Source organism: Uloborus diversus, chromosome 4 (genome assembly GCF_026930045.1).
Source record: "Uloborus diversus isolate 005 chromosome 4, Udiv.v.3.1, whole genome shotgun sequence".
Lineage (NCBI taxonomy): Eukaryota > Metazoa > Arthropoda > Arachnida > Araneae > Uloboridae > Uloborus > Uloborus diversus.
Window position 1 is genome coordinate 192,981,571 of NC_072734.1, and position 20,075 is coordinate 193,001,645.

General features: G+C 33.3%; 1 protein-coding gene across 3 annotated transcripts; it reads left to right on the forward strand.

The window, feature by feature from the left end:
- Nucleotides 1–2,869: 2,869 nt before the first annotated feature.
- LOC129221346 (carnosine N-methyltransferase-like) lies at nt 2,870–18,777 on the forward strand. Of its 3 annotated transcripts, none has more exons than XM_054855814.1 (4): nt 2,870–2,877; nt 3,663–3,841; nt 16,420–16,637; nt 18,503–18,777. In XM_054855814.1, exons 2-4 carry the CDS (start codon nt 3,745–3,747, stop codon nt 18,644–18,646), a joined length of 459 nt encoding a protein of 152 aa, XP_054711789.1. In that variant the 5' UTR covers nt 2,870–2,877; nt 3,663–3,744; the 3' UTR covers nt 18,647–18,777. The 3 variants fall into 3 exon arrangements, with proteins under 3 accessions (XP_054711789.1, XP_054711790.1, XP_054711788.1); XM_054855815.1 differs by lacking the exon at nt 2,870–2,877 and adding an exon at nt 3,045–3,133; XM_054855813.1 differs by lacking the exon at nt 2,870–2,877 and having other exon boundaries at nt 3,660–3,841.
- The last annotated feature ends 1,298 nt before the right edge of the window (nt 18,778–20,075 follow it).

Genomic DNA, 20,075 nt, shown 5'->3' on the forward strand with positions numbered 1-20,075 from the left:
TCCAATATCATTTATATCACATTCAATAGTACAATGGTATTTAATTAAGCATTGAAATACTAATGGCAGTAAGTTTTTTTCACTATCATGGAAAGTAACAGGTCTAATTAAACAAGATGGCATAGGTTTACGTAAATTTTGTTTTAATCCCCATAATAAATAATTATTTGTTATTCCTTGCCCTTGAGGTAATTGAGTTCCATCCCATCTGGCTTTAGCACATGCTCCTTGATCTTTACCTGGAGCTTGTTGTTGATCAAAAGTTAAAGCATGTCTCCAGCATAAGTCTTCGGGGGAAGGTTTCCATTCGAAGCTAAACTCTTGTGTAGGTTGTAAAGTTCCCCATTCACTTGAGTTCATTAGATCAAAGTCCCAAGTTATCTTTTTTTTTTGTATAAGTTAAGTGTTTCGTTATCTTGTTCTCCTTTAGTTATCCAAGAATTTACAAAAGCTAATTGTCTAAGTGATGCGTCATCTTGGTTTCCGCTATTTTTTGTCATAAAGTTGTTGGGGAGATAGTCATCTGCGTTCAAATTCCATATTGGTAGTTGATAACCCTTATCTATATATGTTTCACAATATGGCATAAGATTAAATGCGATTTCTGGTGCAACTGTACCGCCATTAGTTTTAATGCTATTCGTAAATGGAATTAAGTGCATTAAATTAAATCCTACCCTAAGAACTCTCCATCTTTTTGAACATACATTAATAACTTGCCAATCACGTGGTTTCATAGAAGAGAAAGGACATTCATATGGTATAATAGACCATTGTTGGTCAAAACTTTTACTGTATGTTGGAGTTCCAGTTTTTATATAATGTCTAAAGGTTCTAGAGAAATGAAATATTTGTGTACCTGTTTGTATAGGTCTTGGATTCATTGTGGGGACTTGTCCTCCTCCTCCTGTTCCACCAGTGGCTCCTGCTCCAGTTGCTCCTTGAACTGCATCAGTCTGGTTTCCTGGTCCATCAGTATCCATTTCTGGTTCTCCTTGGTTATTTGCCATGATTGGAATCTGTTGCTGTCCTGGGTTAAGTCCGGGGTATTTTCCGTGTTTGTAGCGGCTTCGCAGGTCGTAACTGGGGCGGAATCTTTTATTTGGTGTTCGTTGCTGTCTGTCTGGTCCTGGTCCTCCTCGAGGTCGTCTTCTAGTTTTCTGACCGGGAAGGAAAGGTGCGATGACTGGGTTTTTCGCAATTTTGGCGTTGAAGTTGATGGCGAGGGCAAATAGGTTTCCGAGTACACCCTGCTGATATGCCTTTTCTTCAAAGATTTTATCGGCGGTTTCTCTGTCGAGCTGGGAGTGTTCTGACAAGTTAATATCGTGCTCTCTGCAGATTGCGTCGAGCTTGTTGACTGGTCCTCCTTTCCTGTCGCTGGCTTTGATGTCGGTACCTGGTCCGCAATATCTATACCCGGGCCAGTGCATTCTTCATCTGAAAAGTCCATAATTTCTATTGGGGTATTAGCATATTCTATTGCAAAAATGGAAATCCATTGTGGATGGAGATCTCTTTTTAGTTTTTTCAGGGCTGGCCAGGCTTTAAGGTTATCATAGTATGCTATGCATCTAGCTCTGATAGCTGGTTCAGAGGAGGGCGATTGATTCCACGGATGATTGTTAGATGTTATTATTACAGGGGTGGGGTCTTAAGTATTCGTCGGAACAATTTTTTTTGTGAACGAATGTACCTGTTCCCTCCAATACAACTTTAAGTTGTTCAATTATGCACATGTCGAAGAATGGTTCGTTGATTATTATTAGACGTTTGTTAACGCAGTCCTGCCACATAAAACTGTAGCCTGATGTTCCTTGGCTTATTTCCCCATAAAATATGTAGGCTTTTTAATCCAAGTCTTTCCTGAGTTAGGTTTTCCTTTTAGTACGAGCGTGTTGAGTTTACGTATTTTTTTATCAAAACAGTTTATTATATTTTGGAGGAATTCTTTGGGATCTATATTTTGAAATTTGCACCATCTTTTCATCCAGTCCGCGCTTTGTTCAGGTGTCATGCAAAGGTTTTTGGGGTCACGATATTCGGCTGCTAGGTCTCTTAGGGATTTGTCTAATGTGCTTTGGATTGCAAAGCTAAGGGCTTTTTTGAAGTTAGTTGAGAAAGTTCTTTTACAGTAAATAGATTCGAATTGTGGATCGCTATGGTAATAATTCATAAGTTCAGCTTCTGATTGAGAATGGGATTCAAGAATCCAATTTTTGATGATCATTATGTCCTTACCGCCTTCTAATTTATTGTTAAATCGCTGCGCTTTTCGTTCACCGACTTCGCGTATTAGGTCTTCAGTAACCTGAGCTTCCAGTAGAGGAAGGTCGCTTTCGTTGTCTCTCTGGTTTCGCCATACAATATTTCTTGGTGGCAATTGCATGTAAGCTAAAAAGTTTACGGGTAATTTGCACTGTTCTGATTTGAACCACTCGCACTCTTCCAATTTGAATTGATTAAATACGCGGTCGCCATCAAATCTGTAGGAGCTATTATGCTCAACTATGCCGTGGTAGTGGAGACCGTTCCATTCGCAAGAGTTGTCATTTGATGGGGGATGTTCGCTAATTATTACACTTCGGTATCCGAGAAGTTTTTTAGATTTAAGTGCGTCCTCCCATTTACCAGCTTTCAGAGCAAATACTATTGCGCGGTAACCAAAATTGCTTACCTGGCCAGCCATGACGAGTCGACAGTATCCAGAGAAGAAATGATAAGGATGTTCAGATGCGTTGCCTTTTTATATCAATTTTTATCTTATCAGTTGAGATAACGATTGACGTCAATGAGATAAGAAGTAACGTCTTTTTTTTTTAGAAAAGAAAATCTGCACATGGAGGGGGAAACTAAACCTCTGTAGAGGCTTTCTAAGTAAAACAGAAAATGTTATCTTTTTTTTTTTTTTTTTGGACGGAGTGGCAAATGAAGATGGTCCGAAAAAATTTTATGTGAAAGGGGGGGTGGGGGTAAATTTGAGATTATAAAATGATTCCACTTTCCACAAAAAGGGGGGGCTATAATCGATAGGGGGGTTACTTCCGGGATTTCACATTAGTTACTAGTTGCATTCTGCGGATGCTCGTGCAGGATATTATTGTAATTCTTTTGAATTGTGGAGAGATTTTCAGTATGTTGAAGTAAAATGCTTCAACTTTCCATTTGGATGACCCTTCTTCTATTGTTATGTATCTTTTTGTCACCTATGTTCCCAGTAATCAATAAAATTAAAATACTGTTTAACTATGTAGGTAATATTTCATAAAAAACTGAAAATCCTCAGCAAAGAAATTTATAATATTTATGTTTGTTTCAATAATTATCATCAGTTAAACAATCTTTTAAAAAGTCAGGCTTTCTGTGTCCTAGTATGAGATTAGGTTGAAATAAATTGTCTTAATTTTTGAAGCATTGATTTGTACTAATTTTAGTTCAATTAGTAATTTGTACTAATTTTGAAGTATTGATTTGTATTTTTCATTTCCTTCTCTGATATATTTCACAAATTTCAGTAGTAACAAGTCTTGAAGTTTATTTAAACTTTTGCTCATTCATCAGTTAATGGCTTTTCATTTACCATTTAGTAATTAAATCTGCCAGCAAAGTCGTCAGCACTATTGATATTTCTCGAAGAGTGACGACGGAATTCATTTTTACAGATGCCAAGGCGCCGATCTCTTTCGAATCTACCCGTGGGTACATCAGTATTGTAACAATCTGAAATCATTACACCAGGTTCAAATGGCCAGGTTTCCAGACGTAGATCCCAGTAAATTGCCTCAAGGTCTCGAGTTTTCTATGGCTGCTGGGAATTATCTAGAGATCTATAATGTCAATGGTGAGTAATTTTAATTAATCTTTTACAGCAATGCTTCATCAGTAAGAGTTTACAATTTGTCCATGAGCAGGGCCCGGCTAACTAAAAGTGAGGCCTTAGGCCCGCAATAGTTCGGCGGGCCCCTGAAGGCTCCATAGCGGAATGCTATAGAGATTAATGCTAATTGATTTACAGGTTTGGGGGCCGTCAGAATGCATTTTTGGAGACACCTTTGCCTATCACAGAATTAATTCATTTATCATGTGCATTTATGAATCTCCTTTGGGGCCTCTCTTAATAATGGCATGGTGAGTTTGCTACTGACAGAGTGAATAAAAATTCTGACTGATGAAAGTTTTTTTTTTTTCAATCAACAAGTCATTATTTTTAAAAGATGTGCATCTCTCGTATAGTTGTAATGCTATGCATAATTCTTTAAGTAATTTGGGCCCCTTAGGAAGAGGGGCCCTAAGCCTGTGCAGTAATCAGGCCCTATAAGAGTGTAAAAATCAAATTCTAAAAACAAACTGAAGAATTTACGTTTGACCTTAATTTAAGCATCAAAATTTGAGAATGTGAAAAGGGAGTGTTGGCAGCTATTGTGTATTGATCTGCTAATTTTAAATAGAATGTTGGCATTTCTGTAATGGCTGTGTGAGCGATAAATCACTAAATACTTCCAAATGTAGCGCTTCTTAGTGAAGTAGCATATGTTTCTTTCAGAAGAAATCGACTTGAAATAAAGTAAGCTGTTTTTTTTTTATTCCTGTTTATTTTATCATAGCGATAATGTAATGGCAAGTAACCATGTTGTTGGCGTAGATTTCTCTGAAAATGTGATAATTGGCAACTTCAAGGCTTTGCCTGCTCATGATTCGAACAAAAAAAAATTATTTTCAGATAGGATGAATGGTTTTTTTAGCCAAAATGCATCAGCACTTATAAGAAAAATGTTCATAAATTGATGTAGTACATACAATGTTTTTTTTTTCCATTCAAAAGGGGGGGGGGGGGTGGAGAGAGAGAGATTTATTGCATATTGAAGAAAATAAACTACTTCGGAAAAAACAAAAGCATAGTGTCATGAATGTACCATCAAACCTTGAGGTGCTTAAACATCACATTTTGAAAAAAATATTTTGCTTCAGCTTATACACTTATGTTTTAAGCTTTTTGTATTTTTCTGAAGAAAAGACCTGCTTTTCGATTATATGCAGATAAATCTATGTTTGGAAATATATTATCTCTTTTTTTTTTTTTGGATCTAATAGAGCCTTGGTTTAATGTAATATACTTAAGCTTTTTTTTTCATTTGTCACTTTGTTTTCAGTGCTCTTAATGTTATTGCTTTTCCTGTATTATATTTTAATATACTCTGTACTCTCTTTTTACAATGTTGGCTCCAGTAACGCCAAATATTTTTTAAGTTGCCCAATGCCCATTAAATACCTGTAAACCCCCTCCGAGTTTTTCCAAAATTATTCTGAAATACAGGGTGAATCTGAACTCTTGGGCAAAACTTTAAGGGGTGTTAGAGGGGACGATAAAAAGCAAGCCTCATGTGGAACAAATGGTCGCAAACGCAATGCTGATGCGTTACATGCACGCAAAGCCAGAAACTGATGAATGCAAAGCAAGTCCCGAATTTATTTTCACAAAGACAATTTTACACAACATTTTAGTTTTTAAGGAAGGTTTAAAGCAGTTGCTAGAATTTGTGTCCTGCACCTGTAATACATCGGAACATCGGTCACAACGACAAAGCACTCACTGTTGCAATAACGAGCCATTTTGGCAAACTTCGATCGATTTCAGCGCCTTTGTTGCGAGTTAGGACGTGTGTATTAGAGCTACTACAGGATGTATCTTTCAACAACGGCTCTAAACTTTTCTTAGAAACTAAATTGCTGCGTAAAATCATCTGTGTGTAATAAATTCAGGACTTGTTTTGTTGGTGTGAACAGGTGGCTTAGCAAAGGGAGGATTCAGGGGGGTCCAGAAGAAATAAATGCCTTCTGTTGAAACAAGCATTATACTCAAGTAAAAAATGGAACATATGTATGTATAATTTAATTCTTTTGTACAATATAGCATACAAAAAAAATTTTTAATGGAAAATTGGTACAGTAAAATGAATTATTTTATGCGGGGAGGGAGCACCCACGAAATGAGGGAACACCGTAAGGTGTAGAGCTTTATTACAATGATTTTCAGATTTTCCCTGGTGTGCTAAAATATTCCTCTCTCCAAAACGTTGGTTTCCCTTGTATCATTGAAGTAGATACAAATTCTGAGAATATACCAGGGTTTGTGATTTTTTATGTGTTTTTTAAATAATCAAAAAAGTTAAATTCTTTTTATTTTTAAAATTTTTAAAAATTTCTAGATATTAATTACTTTTACATAAATAAACATAATATAGTTCGTACAATAGATGAAAATGCAACTTTTTAGCTATTTTCATTTCATGGAGTAGTAGCTATTCTTCAATAATAGGTATAAGTAGAACAGCTTTGACACCCCCCCCCCCCGCAGCTGCAACCACAAATTCTTCCCCTATAATTCTGAAACAGTGGTACCACTATTGTCTAGAATTATAACTTTCATTCTTTTTAGGAGAAAAAATTTCTTAAAATTTGGCAGTTTTCTATATTTATAAGCGTAGAGTCAACAAAAGTTCTAAAAGGGATTCAAGTGTGCAATTGGGATGAAGAAGGCAAAAAACCTAGAAAATAAAGTAATTTGAATTAATGAATCCATTCAGTTTGCTCTTAAAACAAGTTCTCTAAATATTCAATAAATATTTAAGAATTTTATATATGTTGGAAAGTTTACGTCAGATGCAATTTTGTTTTATGCTTTGCTTAAAGATAAGGTCCCTATCATCATGTATGCTTTAAGTGTTGCATAAATATGTTGAACAATTACTTTTCTTAACTTAATTAGTCATGGTGTACAAAGGAAAACTGCAAATTTTTATTTGTTTTGAACTTATATTTGAGTAAAAGCAATATTGCAAGAATCTGAAAATGTGTTACACACACAGAAAGGGGGATTTATACAGTTATTAAAATTGTATAACACAGTGTAGTTAAATTTAGAGCAACACATTCTAAAAATACAAAATTCATTTAAAAATTAAATCAACTGATTTTAATCAATGATGTTTTTTAAAAAAAATCACTTAATTCAAATCAATGATTTTTTTTAAATCACTTGATTTAAATCAGGATTTAAATTAAGCTGATTTAAATCAACGAACCCTGAGATATAACTTTTTGAAATCTAACAAAAGGCACTTCTCCTTTGTCTAGTTCCTCCAAATTTCTTCGAATTTTGTCTTTGCGTGGGCTTCCTGGGAAAATGGGGAATCTAGCTTGGGAGCAAGACAGAACTGTGGTGACGTCAAGAAAAAAAATACTTTCAGTTCACCCCCGTCGCAGAAAAGAACCATTCTGCTGATGAGCCGATTAGCTTCGTCTCATTTTTTTATGGTCGTGCTTCATGATAATAAGATAACGATATTGTCGAGAATTTTATTTTCGGCTTCATTCTTCTTGTTGAACGAGTAAGTATTCCGGCTCATTATTATTAATTAAAAATACTAAGCACACTTCCTGTTACAACGTGTTCTGTCGAAAAAAGTTTCTCGTGCTTAAATAGATTTAAAACATATCTGAGGAGTAAAATGAGCAAAAATAGGTTGTCGTAGGTTTGGCTTTATTATCATGATGATGAAAACATAACTCCCGATGAGCATGAGGTTATTAAAAATATGGCTATAACAGAAAATTACTCTTGTAATTTTGCTGTAATTTTCCAATTTCCAATTTTGCTGCGTGTTTAAAATTCGAATGCATTCAAATTTATTACTTGTCATTTAGTAACAGTTAAATCAAATTTTCATCTCTAAAATCTATTTTGCTTATTTTCAAGATGATCTCCATATCAATTTGTCAAAATTCCTTAAACCTCCTCCTCCCCACCCCACCTGAAATGAAATCCTGGCTATACCACAGGGAGTGAAGTTATGTTTTGTGAACATTGTATTTTTTTTCTTTTTTTTAGAGACACATCACCTTTTGCGTTTGCTCATACACACATCCGTAAAGTAGCATCCCCTCATTTAAATAGCCTACTGTAATGAAAACTGACAGAAAATATGAATAAAAACAAATTCTATCGATCATACTATAGATTTCATTAGAAATGAATTGGTAAAACCCTCCTTGAAATAAAAGTGGTTATGGGCCTGAAAGCCATTTATTTACATTGAAACCGCAGAGAATAATTTTGAACCACTTCTATGAAAATTTTATGTCTTGGATACTATTTGAGAATTGATTTACTGAGTGTTACTCGTTTTTCTAAGCTTAGCTGTGATTTTGAAGACTACCAATTGTGATGCCTGTGGTCATCTCAAAAGTACCTGAAATATCTGATTTGATGGAGACACTAAAACAACAGCAGAAAAAATGCAGAAGTTTATTTCAGGATTTCTTTTTTTTTTTTTTTGGATGCTGAGTGGTTTTATTTATTTATTATTTTTATTATTATTATTTTATTTTTTTTGTTGATATGATTCACAGGAACTCTGGTGGGAAGGGTTTTTTTTGTGAGAAAAATAAAATACAGTGAAGCACCATTTATACGTTTCTCTTTTATACGTTTTCATCCATTATATATTTTTATAATTGACCCCTGCGAAGTCTAATACACATTAACCTATACCTATTATACGTTTTTTCGTTTGTACGTTTTTTTCATATAGTCCCTTCAAAAACGCATAAACGGTGCTTCACTGTATATGAATCAGTCAAAAATTACCAAATTTTTTAAGCCTAACAAAAATTGCAATCATACCATCTTTTGTCAGATAGTGTATAAAATGAAGTTGAATACATAATAATTGCTGCAAATATTTTTATCTGTTTGAATGCATCCTGTGAGTCATGAAAAGTTACTATTGGATAGAAAATTATAAAAAATCATGGATTTCAAAACTCTAAATGTAGCATATACCATATATGAATTTTTAGAAATGAAATTGCCCTTAATTACTCATTCACTTATTGCATATTATCATACTTTTAAAAAAAATAATAACAATTTTTCATTTGTGAGGATATTTTTCTAAAAATGTTTTCATCCCGATAGGTTATTGATTACGAGATACCAGCTGTTTGTGTGTCAGAATTTTAAATTTTCATTAATGGCATATTTCCATGTTTTATGTTTACTTTTTTTTCACCAATGTTTTTTTTTCTTCCAAAATTAATAAAACTTTATATTTTTTAGATTCTTGGGATTGCATAGTATCATGTTTCTTCTTGGATACTGCTAATAATATATTAGATTATATTGAGAAAACATGGAATATTTGAAACCTGGAGGCTTTTGGATTAATTTAGGACCTTTATTATACCATCATGCTGATTTGCCAAACGAAAAGTCGATAGAGCCCAGCTATGAAGAAATTAGAGAAATTATATTGAAATATGGATTTAACATGCTTGTAAGTTTTGAATATTTTAAACTTTTATTTTCATCTTTGTAAAGTCACATTGTCTTTTAAAAGATAATTAACTGTTTTAATTTGTTAGAGTTTTATAGATGATCAAAGTGGCCCGCACGGGCTGTTGTACCACAGAGTTTGGTTTTTATATAGACGATCATTTCCATGTCCTCATTATAATGATTGTTAATGCCTCATGCTTTTTTAAGGGTTGAAACCACTCTTAGAATGTAGTTTGACAAGATGATAAGGGGGGAATTTCTATATTTTTTTCTTATCCCAAGTTGCCCCGCCGCACAGTGGGGCGAAAATGCCAAAAAGTGCTTTAAAATGTTTTTAAACCTTCTCGCTTGTTTGTTTAGACAGGCATGTTATAATGGAGTTTTCTCGACTTGTTTGGGCTCAGGGTCCAAAGTTCGTAGGTTTATGAAGCTAATTCCTTTTCAAGGTCTTTCTACAGACCACTGATGGCTAATTAATATTAATTTCTAAGAGGACATTTTTTTGTAGAGTGTTTTGAAAAAAATAACCTTGAACTCCCAAGTTTTCGGTGCTGATCAAAACCGGTTTTCGGTTTGAGAATTCGATTGCTGATTTTTTCCCATCCTATTGCTATCGTTGGACACGAGAGAAATTAAATGTGCCTACTTTTAATAAGGGAAAAAAATATAGACCGCTTAAAAGCAATTTTTGTAAATTCCCTCACTCATGGTTCTTCAACTTTCTAAAGGCTCCCTTCAGCTTTTTAGTAGACGAAGGGATCTAAAATTCCAGTTCTGATAGCCTAAGAGGTAGGTCTGTGCCAATTTATTAATCCTCAATTGATTTAATACAGGAAAAAAACCATTTATAAGCGCTTTTTAGGCTTTTTCGCCCTTCTGTGCGCGGTAGGAGAAACTGAAAACATGGGGAAAATAAAGGAAAATCAAAATTCAGCTTTAAAAAAAAGAGGAAGGGGAGGGGGGTCCTAGTAATTTTAATGTTGCAAAAATCAATGCCCAAATATATGAACTGTCAAGAATAATAATAACAATGATAATAAATTAAGTAAGTAAATAAAATAAATATGGTAATTTTACTTTAAAAGTTTTTTTGTGAAAGTAAATATTAAAATGTTTATCATTAAAGCAAAAACTATTAAACGTTTGTTTGACACACAACTTAAATTTTATGCTAATTTTATTTAAAGAGATGAAATTAGTATCAAATATTTACTGTCCAAAACAGAACCAAGAGTTATATTATACCTTCTGACACATCCAAGTGTTATACTTTTAACAGTTTAGTTAATTTTTTGGTGGATTATTTTTCCTATTTTAATGTGACTGTTAATCTCATTTAATGGAGTGCCTTAATTAAAAATTAAATACTAAATTTAAAATTTCAACAATGTTTATTTTGGCAGATTTAGGGGAGTTGCTAAGCATTTTATTTTGACCAGTTTTGATGAAAAATGTTGAAAATGAGCCGTGACATGTATATAACGGAAAACTACACCTTTATCCGCACTTTTGTTGTTTATAATAGAGTGCAAACTCTTTTCTGCTGAAATTTATTCCTTCAGAAATATAAAATTTGCAAAATTATTACTTTAAAAAGGTTTAAAATTAATAATTTGCATTTTAAAAGTTTTTTTTTTCTTTTTAATCTGGGCTTTTGTGGTTTATAACAAAGTGCAAACTCTTTTCCCCTGAAATTTATCCCTTCACCATTGTTCAATAAAATTTTCAAAATCATAAAATAAAAAAAGTTTATGTTTTATAGGAAATTAATAATTTATGTTTTGAAAGTTTTTTTCTCTTTTAATAGGTTAATTCATGTGTAAAAATGATAAGCTTCCTAAATAAATCTTTTCATTCTGTCTTTCAGAAAGAAGAAGTTAACATTCCTACTCCGTATTCACAAAATCCACATTCAATGATGTCATACGAATATAGAAGCGTGTACTTTGTGTGTCAAAAGCCATACCTCGAAAATAGCATTGTACAGAAATCATTTGAGAAAAACCACTAGCACAGAAATATGTACTGTTACTCATTGCTGTTCATATAAAACTATCAAAATCAAATAGTTCTTTTTCTTCCTATTTTCTTTTTAATTTGTATTTGCAGCCAAGCTATTATATAATATTTACTGTTCTTTATTTTTTCATATCTTACATGTACAAAGTGTGTTTTCCTAACATTATGAAATTAAAATACGTTTTATTAATTTATTGTGTGAGTTCATGACCAAAAGGTGTCTCTTGGTAATCTTTATGATTGGAAAAATGCTGAGTGTAAATTTCTTATGTATTGTAATATGCTGTGTTCCTACACTCCTTGTACAGTGGTGGTAAAAAAAAATTGCATCACCTGCACCCGCAAAGGGGTAGAATATCATCCCGAATGCATTCAACACAGTCAAGCATCCCGTATGCCAGATGATTTGGGGATGTATTTCTGATCAAGGAGTTGGTGGGCTTCACTTTGTGCAAGGAACAGTAAACGCTCAGGTGTATATTGGCATTTTGGAGGAGAAATTGCTTCCTACTATCCGGGATCACTTTACTTCAGTCCTAAACGTCATTTTCCAGGATGATTCTGCTCCGTGCCATAGGACAAAACTGGTAAGTAACAATTTAAAAACCTTTATCCTGCCATTAGACTTAAATCGACATGGGGTTAAGTAATTTTTTTTCTCTAAACTGACACGCAGGTTCAGAAATGGAAAAATGAACATGGGGTCAGCAGTTTCCCTTGGCCCGGAAACAGCCCCGATCTATGTAAACAGTTATCGGATTCCCGCTGTTAAATTTTTATTTCATAAGTTTTGCAGAATTTCAATACTGTTACAAATCTTGTAAATAGTAATTATTGTAGTAACGTAACCTGTAAATAGTTTCCCGTAATGAATATACAAGCCCTTAACATATGGCTAAAGTATACGACCCCCCTGTTTCTATTTTTGTTCATTGATAAAATTTGATAACGGTCTACTATTTTCCAGAAGCGTTTGGAATATTTGAGAGCTCTCTTTTCGGTGTGTGTATATAAGCCGTTACGCTGGATAAAAAGTTTAGTTTCGATTGAGATTTCGAACTGAGAGCGTATTTGCTCTGTTTATTGCGAGGCATTTCGCTGTGTTGTTTTCGTATTTGGAAGTAAATACGTGTGTAACCGTCAAGTTTACGGTGTTGGGTGATATTTGCTTAATTGCTGATGATTAATTTAGCAGTTGTTGACGATTTCTCCTGTACATAGTGTAAATAAAACTCCTGTGTTTTTATCAAGAACTGTGTCATCCTTTCAAGAAAGTTGGAAGTCTCGCCGAATTCGTTACAATACATTCAACGTTAATCGGTTGACCAAAACTTCTGGCATAATCGCATTGTTGTGAAAATGCGAGGGTGATGCAATTTTTTTTACCAGCACTGTATGTATAACATTAGTTTTCAAAGCCCTACTGGATGCATGGGGAGCTATTGCTCCCTGACCTCTCCCCCCCCCCCCACAAGAATGTAACGGGTCTGGGGGGCGGAGGCTTTTACGATTTTCAACCGCCACCCCTTGGGAGTCATTAAAATTTTTGAAATTTAATAAAAAGCACTATTGTATTAAAAGCCATCAAATATTTTAATTAATATGTACATATAACAGACAAGATTATGGAACTTAAAAGTTTTTTTGCACAATATGTAGTTTCTCTGTGAAGAGTTCTGAAGACGAAGTTGTGTCTGGTCATAAACTTCTTCAGCCATCAAGCACCAGCATGGAAATTTTCTATGTTAGGTACAGAGGGGATGGAGCCTGTTTGGGCCGCATTGAATTTTACAACTGAATAGCAAAAAAAAACACCTTTTTTCTTTAAAAAAAAATATATTTAGTATCTATGGCAATATCAAAATATTCTCATCGACATAGAAGAAAATCGCTGCAAGAAAAGTAAAGGCTACGGAATGAAAAAGAAAAAAAAATCTAACGACTCATATTGTGTGAAGGACAATGAACCCGTCAAGGTAGAGTCGTCGCTTGGGGAGACTGCAGAGCAGAGGCTGCCAATTTTAATTTACTGATGGAAAAAAAAAAGAAATAAAATGCTCTCGGTAGTAAAAAGTTGAAATATTAAAAAATAACTTGTGGAGTTTCAGTGACAAAAGCATTTTTTTTATTCTAGAAGAAAGTGCGACGATTGAAGTTGTTGGAGCTATAATTTCGAAAATTTTCCGGGGGAGGGCCCCCCACATTCTGTACGAATATTTGCATTTTTTACTGATCTTCGTATTTGTGCTTTTTCTCCAAATTTTGTAAACGCAAATTATCCTAAACTTGAGTCCTCAAATTTTAGTTATGACCCTCTCCTGAAACTAGAAGCTGGATTCGCTCTCCTTTTTACATTAATTTGAAAAAAGTAGATTGTTGTCTCTCTCCTCTTTATGTAGCAATTAAGGGGCCGGCTGGTCTCTAAATGCCAGGGCCGGTTCATGCTGTCCCATCTGCCACTGGTTAAGTAACATATATATATATATATATATATATATATATATATATATATATATATATGCATATATATGCATATATACAGGTTGTTCCGTATTAACCTACAAGACCTTTATTTTCGCAACTGTTAGTCCTAGATGTATACTTCCGATTGCAAAAATGTTCAAGATCAGATGCAGAGTTAAAATATTGAAAGTTTGAAATGAAAATAAAAATAAGTCAAGAAATACAAAATTTTACTTTTTATTTGGGCCCCATGTCTCCTAACTTATATTACCCCCCCCCCCCCCCCCCCCCCCCGCAGCTGCAACCACAAATTCTTCCCCTATAATTCTGAAACAATGGTACCACTATTATCTAGAATTATAACTTTCATTCTTTTTAGGAGAAAAAATTTCTTAAAATTTGGCAGTTTTCTATGTTTATAAGCGTAGTCAACAAAAGTTCTAAAAGGGATTCAAGTGTGCAATTGGGATGAAGAATGCAAAAAACCTAGAAAATAAAGTAATTTGAATTAATGAATTCATTCAGTTTACTCCGAAAATAAGTTCTCTAAATATTCAATAAATATATATGTAAGATGTATAAATATGTTAGAATTTTTACATGAAAATGCAAAATTCATTTAAAAATCAAATCAACTGATTTTAATCAATGATTTTTTTTTAAAACCACTGAATTTAAATCAATGATTTTTTTTTTAAAATCGCTTGATTTAAATCAGGATTTAAATTAAGCTGATTTAAATCAACGAACCCTGGAATATACCTGTTTGTAATCTAACAAAAGGCACTTCTCCTTTGTCTAGTTCCTCCAAATTTCTTCGAATTTTGTCCTTGCGTGGGCTTTCTGGGGAAGTGGGAAATCTAGCTTGGGAACAAGACAGAGAACTGGTGACGTCAAGAAAAAAATACTTTCGGTGCACCCCCATCGCAGAAAAGAACCATTCTGCTGATGAGCCGATTAGCTTCACTGGTATTTTTTTATGATCGTGCTTCATGATAATAAGATAACGATATTGTTGAGAATTTTATTTTCGGCTTCATTCTTCTTGTTGAACAAGTAAGTATTCCGGCTCATTATTATTAATTAATAATACTAAGCACACTTCCTATTACAACGTGTTCTGTCAAAAGAAGTTTCTTGTGCTTAAATAGAATAAAAACATATCTGAGGAGTAAAATAATCGAAAATAGGTTGGTAGGTTTGGCTTTATTATCATGATGATGAAAACGTAAATCCCGATGAGGTTATTTAAAATATGGCTATATCTAACAGAAAATTACTCTTGTTTTTTTGCTGTAATTTTCCAATTTCTAATTTTGCTGCTTGTTTACAATTCGAATGCATTCAAATTTATTACTTGTCATTAATACCAGTTAAATCAAATATTCATCTCTAAAATCTAATTTGCTTATTTTCAAGATGATCTCCATATCAATTTGTCAAAATTCCTTAGACCCCCTCCTCCCCTCCCCACCCAAAATGAAATCCTGGCTTCACTACTGGGAGTGAAGTTATGTTTTGTGCACATTATATTTTTTTCTTCTTTTTACAGACACATCACCTTTTGCATTGGCTCATATACATGTCCGTAAAGTAGCATTCCCTCATTTAAGTAACCTACTGTAACGAAAACCGACAGAAAATATGAATAAAATCAAATTCTATCGATCATACTATAGATTTCATTAGAAATGAATTGGTAAAACCCTCCTTGAAATAAAAGTGGTTATGGCCCTGAAAGCCATTTATTTATATTGAAACCACGAATAATTTTGAACCACTTTTATGAAAATTTTATTGTTCGAAAATTTTATGTCTTGGATGCTTTTTGAGAAATCGATTTAATGGGTATTACTCATTTTTCTAAGCTTGGCTGTGATTTTGTAGACTTTACCAATTGTGATGCTTGTGGTCATCCTCTAAAGTACCTGAAATATCTGATTTGATGGAGTCATTAAACAACAGCAGAAAAATAGCAAAAGTTTACCTTAGGTTTTTTTTTTTTTTTTTTTTTTTTTTTTTTTTTTGTGCTGAGTGGTTTCAAAAAAATTTTTTTTTTATTTAGTTGATATGATTCACATGAACTCTGGTGGGGAAGGGGTTTTTTGTGAGAAAAATAAAAAATATGAATCAGTCAAAAATTACCAAATTTTTTAATCCTAACAAAAATTGTAATTATACCATACATAGTCAGATAGTGCATAAAATGAAGTTGAATACATAATAAACTGCTGCAAATATTTTTAACTGTTTGAACGCATCCTGTGAGTCATGGAAAGTTACTATCGGAAATGATAGGAAATCATAAAAAGTCCTGGATTTCAAAACTCAAAATGTACCATATATGAATTTTTAGAAATGAAATTGCCCTTAATTGCTCATTCACCATTGTATTATCCTACTTTTAAAAAAAATTAATTTTTCATTTATGAGTGATATTTTTCTAAAAATCTTTTCATCCCGATACGTTATTGATTACCAGATACCAGCTGTGCTTGTGTCAGAATTTTAAATTTTCAGCAATGGCATATTTCCATGTTTTGTGTTTACTTTTCACCATTTTTTTTTTCCCAAAATTAATAAAACTTTATATTTTTTAGATTCCTGGGATTGCATAGTATCATGTTTCTTCTTGGATACTGCTAATAATATATTAGATTATATTGAGAAAACATGGAATATTTTGAAACCTGGAGGCTTTTGGATTAATTTAGGACCTTTATTATACCATCATGCCGATTTGCCAAACGAAAAGTCAATAGAACCCAGCTATGAAGAAATTAGAGAAATTATATTGAAATATGGATTTAACATGCTTGTAAGTTTCGAATATTTTAAACTTTTATTTTCATCTTTGTAAAGTCACATTGTCTTTTAAAAGATAATTAACTGTTTTAATTTGTTAGAGTTTTATAGATGATCAAAGTTGCCCTCAGGGGCTGTTGTACCACAAAGTTTGGTTTTTATATAGATGATCATTTCCATGTCCCCATTATAATGATTGTTAATGCCTCATGCTTTTTTAAGGGTTGAAACGCCTCTTAGAATGGAGTTTGACAAGATGATAAGGGGGAATTTCTATATTTTTTTTTCTTATCCCAAGTTGCCCCACCGCACAGTGGGGCAAAAACGCACAATGGGGCGAAAGCGCCAAAAAGCGCTTAAAAATGTTTTTAAACCTTCTCGCTTGTTTGTTTACACAGGCATGTTATAATGGAGTTTTCTCGATTTGTTTGGGCTCAGGGTCCAAAGTTCGAAGGTTTAAGCAGCTAATTCCTTTTCAGGGTCTTTCTACAGACCATTTATGACTAATTAATATTAATTTCTAAGAGGACATTTTTTGTAGAGTGTTTTGAAAGAAATAAACTTGAATTCCCAAGTTTATGGTGCTGATCAAAACCAGTTTTCGGTTTGAGGATTCGGTTACTCGTTTTTTATTTAATTTTTTTTTTGTTCTGTTACTATTGTTTTGCAAGGCCTTTAATAAGAAAAAAATATATGTATATATAGACTGCTTAAAAGCAATTTTTGTAAATTCCCGTATTCATGGTTCTTGGAACTTTCTAAAGGCCCCCTTCAGCTTTGTAGTTGACGAAGGGCTCTAAAATTCCAGTTCTGATTGCCTGAGAGGAAGGCCTGTGCAAATTTATTAATCCTCAATTGGTTGGACATAGGAAGAAAGTAACATTTATAAGCGTTTTTTGGCGTTTTCGCCCCACTGTGCGCCGTAGGAGAAACTGAAAACGTAGGGAAAATAAAGGAAAATAAAAATTCAGCTTAGGAAAAAAAAAGAGGATGGGGGGGAGGGGGGTATAGGAATTTTAATGTTGCAAAAATCAATGAAAAAATATATAAACTGTCAAGAATAATAATAACAATGATAATAAATTAAGTAAGTAAATAAAAAAATGGTAATTTTACTTTAAAGGATTTTTTTTTTTTTTGTGAAAGTAAATATTAAAATGTTTATCATTAAAGCAAAAACTATTTAATGTTTGTTTGACACACATCTTAAATTTTATGCTAATTTTATTTAATAGGATGAAATTAGTATCAAATATTTACTGTCCAAAACAGAACCAAGAGTTACATTATACCTTCTGACACATCCAAATTTTATACATTTAGCGGCTTAGTTAATTTTTTGGTGGATTACTTTTCCCATTTTAATGTGACTGTTAGTCTCATTTAATGAGTGCCTTATTTAAAAAATAAATGCTAAATTTAAAATTTCAACGATGTTTATTTTGGCAGAGTTTTGGGGAGTTGCTAAGCATTTTATTTTGAGCCGTGACACGTATATAAGGGAAAACTACACCATTCTCCGCACTTTTGTTGTTTATAATAGAGTGCAAACTCTTTTCCGCTGAAATTTATCCGTCCAAAAAATAAAACTTGCAAAATCATTACTTTAAAAAGGTTTAAAATTAATAATTTGCATTTTAAAAGTTTTTTTTTTAATCTGGGATTTTGTGGTTTATAATAAAGTGCAAACTCTTTTCCCCTGAAATTTATCCCTTCAACCTTATTCAATAAAATTTGCAAAATCATAAAATGAAAAAGGTTTATGTTTTATAGGAAATTAATAATTTATGTTTTAAAAGTTTTTTTCTTTTTTAATAGATTAATTCATGTATAAAAATGATAAGCTTCCTAAATAAATCTTTCCATTCTGTCTTTCAGAAAGAAGAAGTTAACATTCCTACTCCATATTCACAAAATCCGCATTCAATGATGTCCTACGAATATAGAAGCGTGTACTTTGTGTGTCAAAAGCCATACCTCGAAAATAGCATTGTACAGAAATCATTCGAGAAAAACCACTAGCACAGAAATATGTACTGTTACTCATTGCTGTTCATATAAAACTATCAAAATCAAATAGTTCTTTTTCTTCCTATTTTCTTTTTAATTTGTATTTGCAGCCAAGCTATCATGTAATATTTACTGTTCTTTATTTTTTCATATCTTACATGTACAAAGTGTAACCTAACATTGTGAAATTAAAATACGTTTTATTAATTTATTGTGTGAGTTCATGACCAAAAGGCGTCTCTTGGTAATCTTTATGATTGGAAAAATGCTGAATGTAAATATCTTATGTTTTGTAATATGCTGTGTTCCTACACTCCTTGTACAGTGGTGGTAAAAAAAAAATTGCATCACCTGCACCGCAAAGGAGAGGAATATCATCCCGAATGCATTCAACACAGTCAAGCATCCCGTATGCCAGATGATTTGGGATGTATTTCTGATCAAGGAGTTGGTGGGCTTCAATTTGTGCAAGGAACAGTAAACTCAGATGTATATTGGCACTCTGAAAGAGAAATGGCTTCCTACTATCCGGGATCACTTTACTTCAGTCCTAAACGTCATTTTCCAGGATGATTCTGCTCCCTGCCATAGGGCAAAACTGGTAAGTAACAATTTAAAAACCTTTATCCTACTATTAGACTTAAATCGACAAGAAGTTAACTAATTTTTTTTCTCCAAACTCACACGCAGGTTCAGAAATGAGAAAATGAGCATGGGGTCAGTAGTTTGCCTTGGCCCGGAAACAGCCCCGATCTATGTAAACAGTTATCGGACTCCCGCTGTTAAATTTTTATTTCATAAGTTTTGCAGAATTTCGCATACATTCAACGTTAATCGGTCGACCAAAACTTCTGGCATAATCGCATTGTTGTGAAAATGGGAGGGTGATGCAATTTTTTTTACCAGCACTGTATGTATAACATTAGTTTTCAAAGTCCTACTGGATGCATGGGGAGCTATTGCTCCCTGACCTCTCCCCCCCCCCACAAGAATGTAACGGGTCTGGGGGGCGGAGGCTTTTACGATTTTCAACCGCCACCCCTTGGGAGTCATTAAAATTTTTGAAATTTAATAAAAAGCACTATTGTATTAAAAACCATCAAATATTTTAATTAATATGTACATATAACAGACAAGATTATGGGACTTAAAAGTTTTTTTGCACAATATGTAGTTTCTCTGTGAAGAGTTCTGAAGACGAAGTTGTGTCTGGTCATAAACTTCTCCAGCCATCAAGCACCAGCATGGAAATTTTCTATGTTAGGTACAGAGGGGATGGAGCCTGTTTGGGCCGCATTGAATTTTACAACTGAATAGCAAAAAAAAAAAAACACCTTTTTTCTTTTAAAAAAAATATATGAAGTATCTATGGCAATATCAAAATATTCTCATCGACATAGAAGAAAATCGCTGCAAGAAAAGTAAAGGCTACGGAATGAAA

Bases quoted from the DNA above. Each gene is read 5' to 3' on its own strand.
- LOC129221346 (XM_054855814.1), top strand. From the start codon at position 3,745: ATGGCCAGGTTTCCAGACGTAGATCCCAGTAAATTGCCTCAAGGTCTC. The intron at 3,842-16,419 runs GTGAGTAATTTT...TATATTTTTTAG, and splicing joins AGAGATCTATAATGTCAATG to ATTCCTGGGATTGCATAGTA. The intron at 16,638-18,502 runs GTAAGTTTCGAA...TCTGTCTTTCAG, and splicing joins AATATGGATTTAACATGCTT to AAAGAAGAAGTTAACATTCC.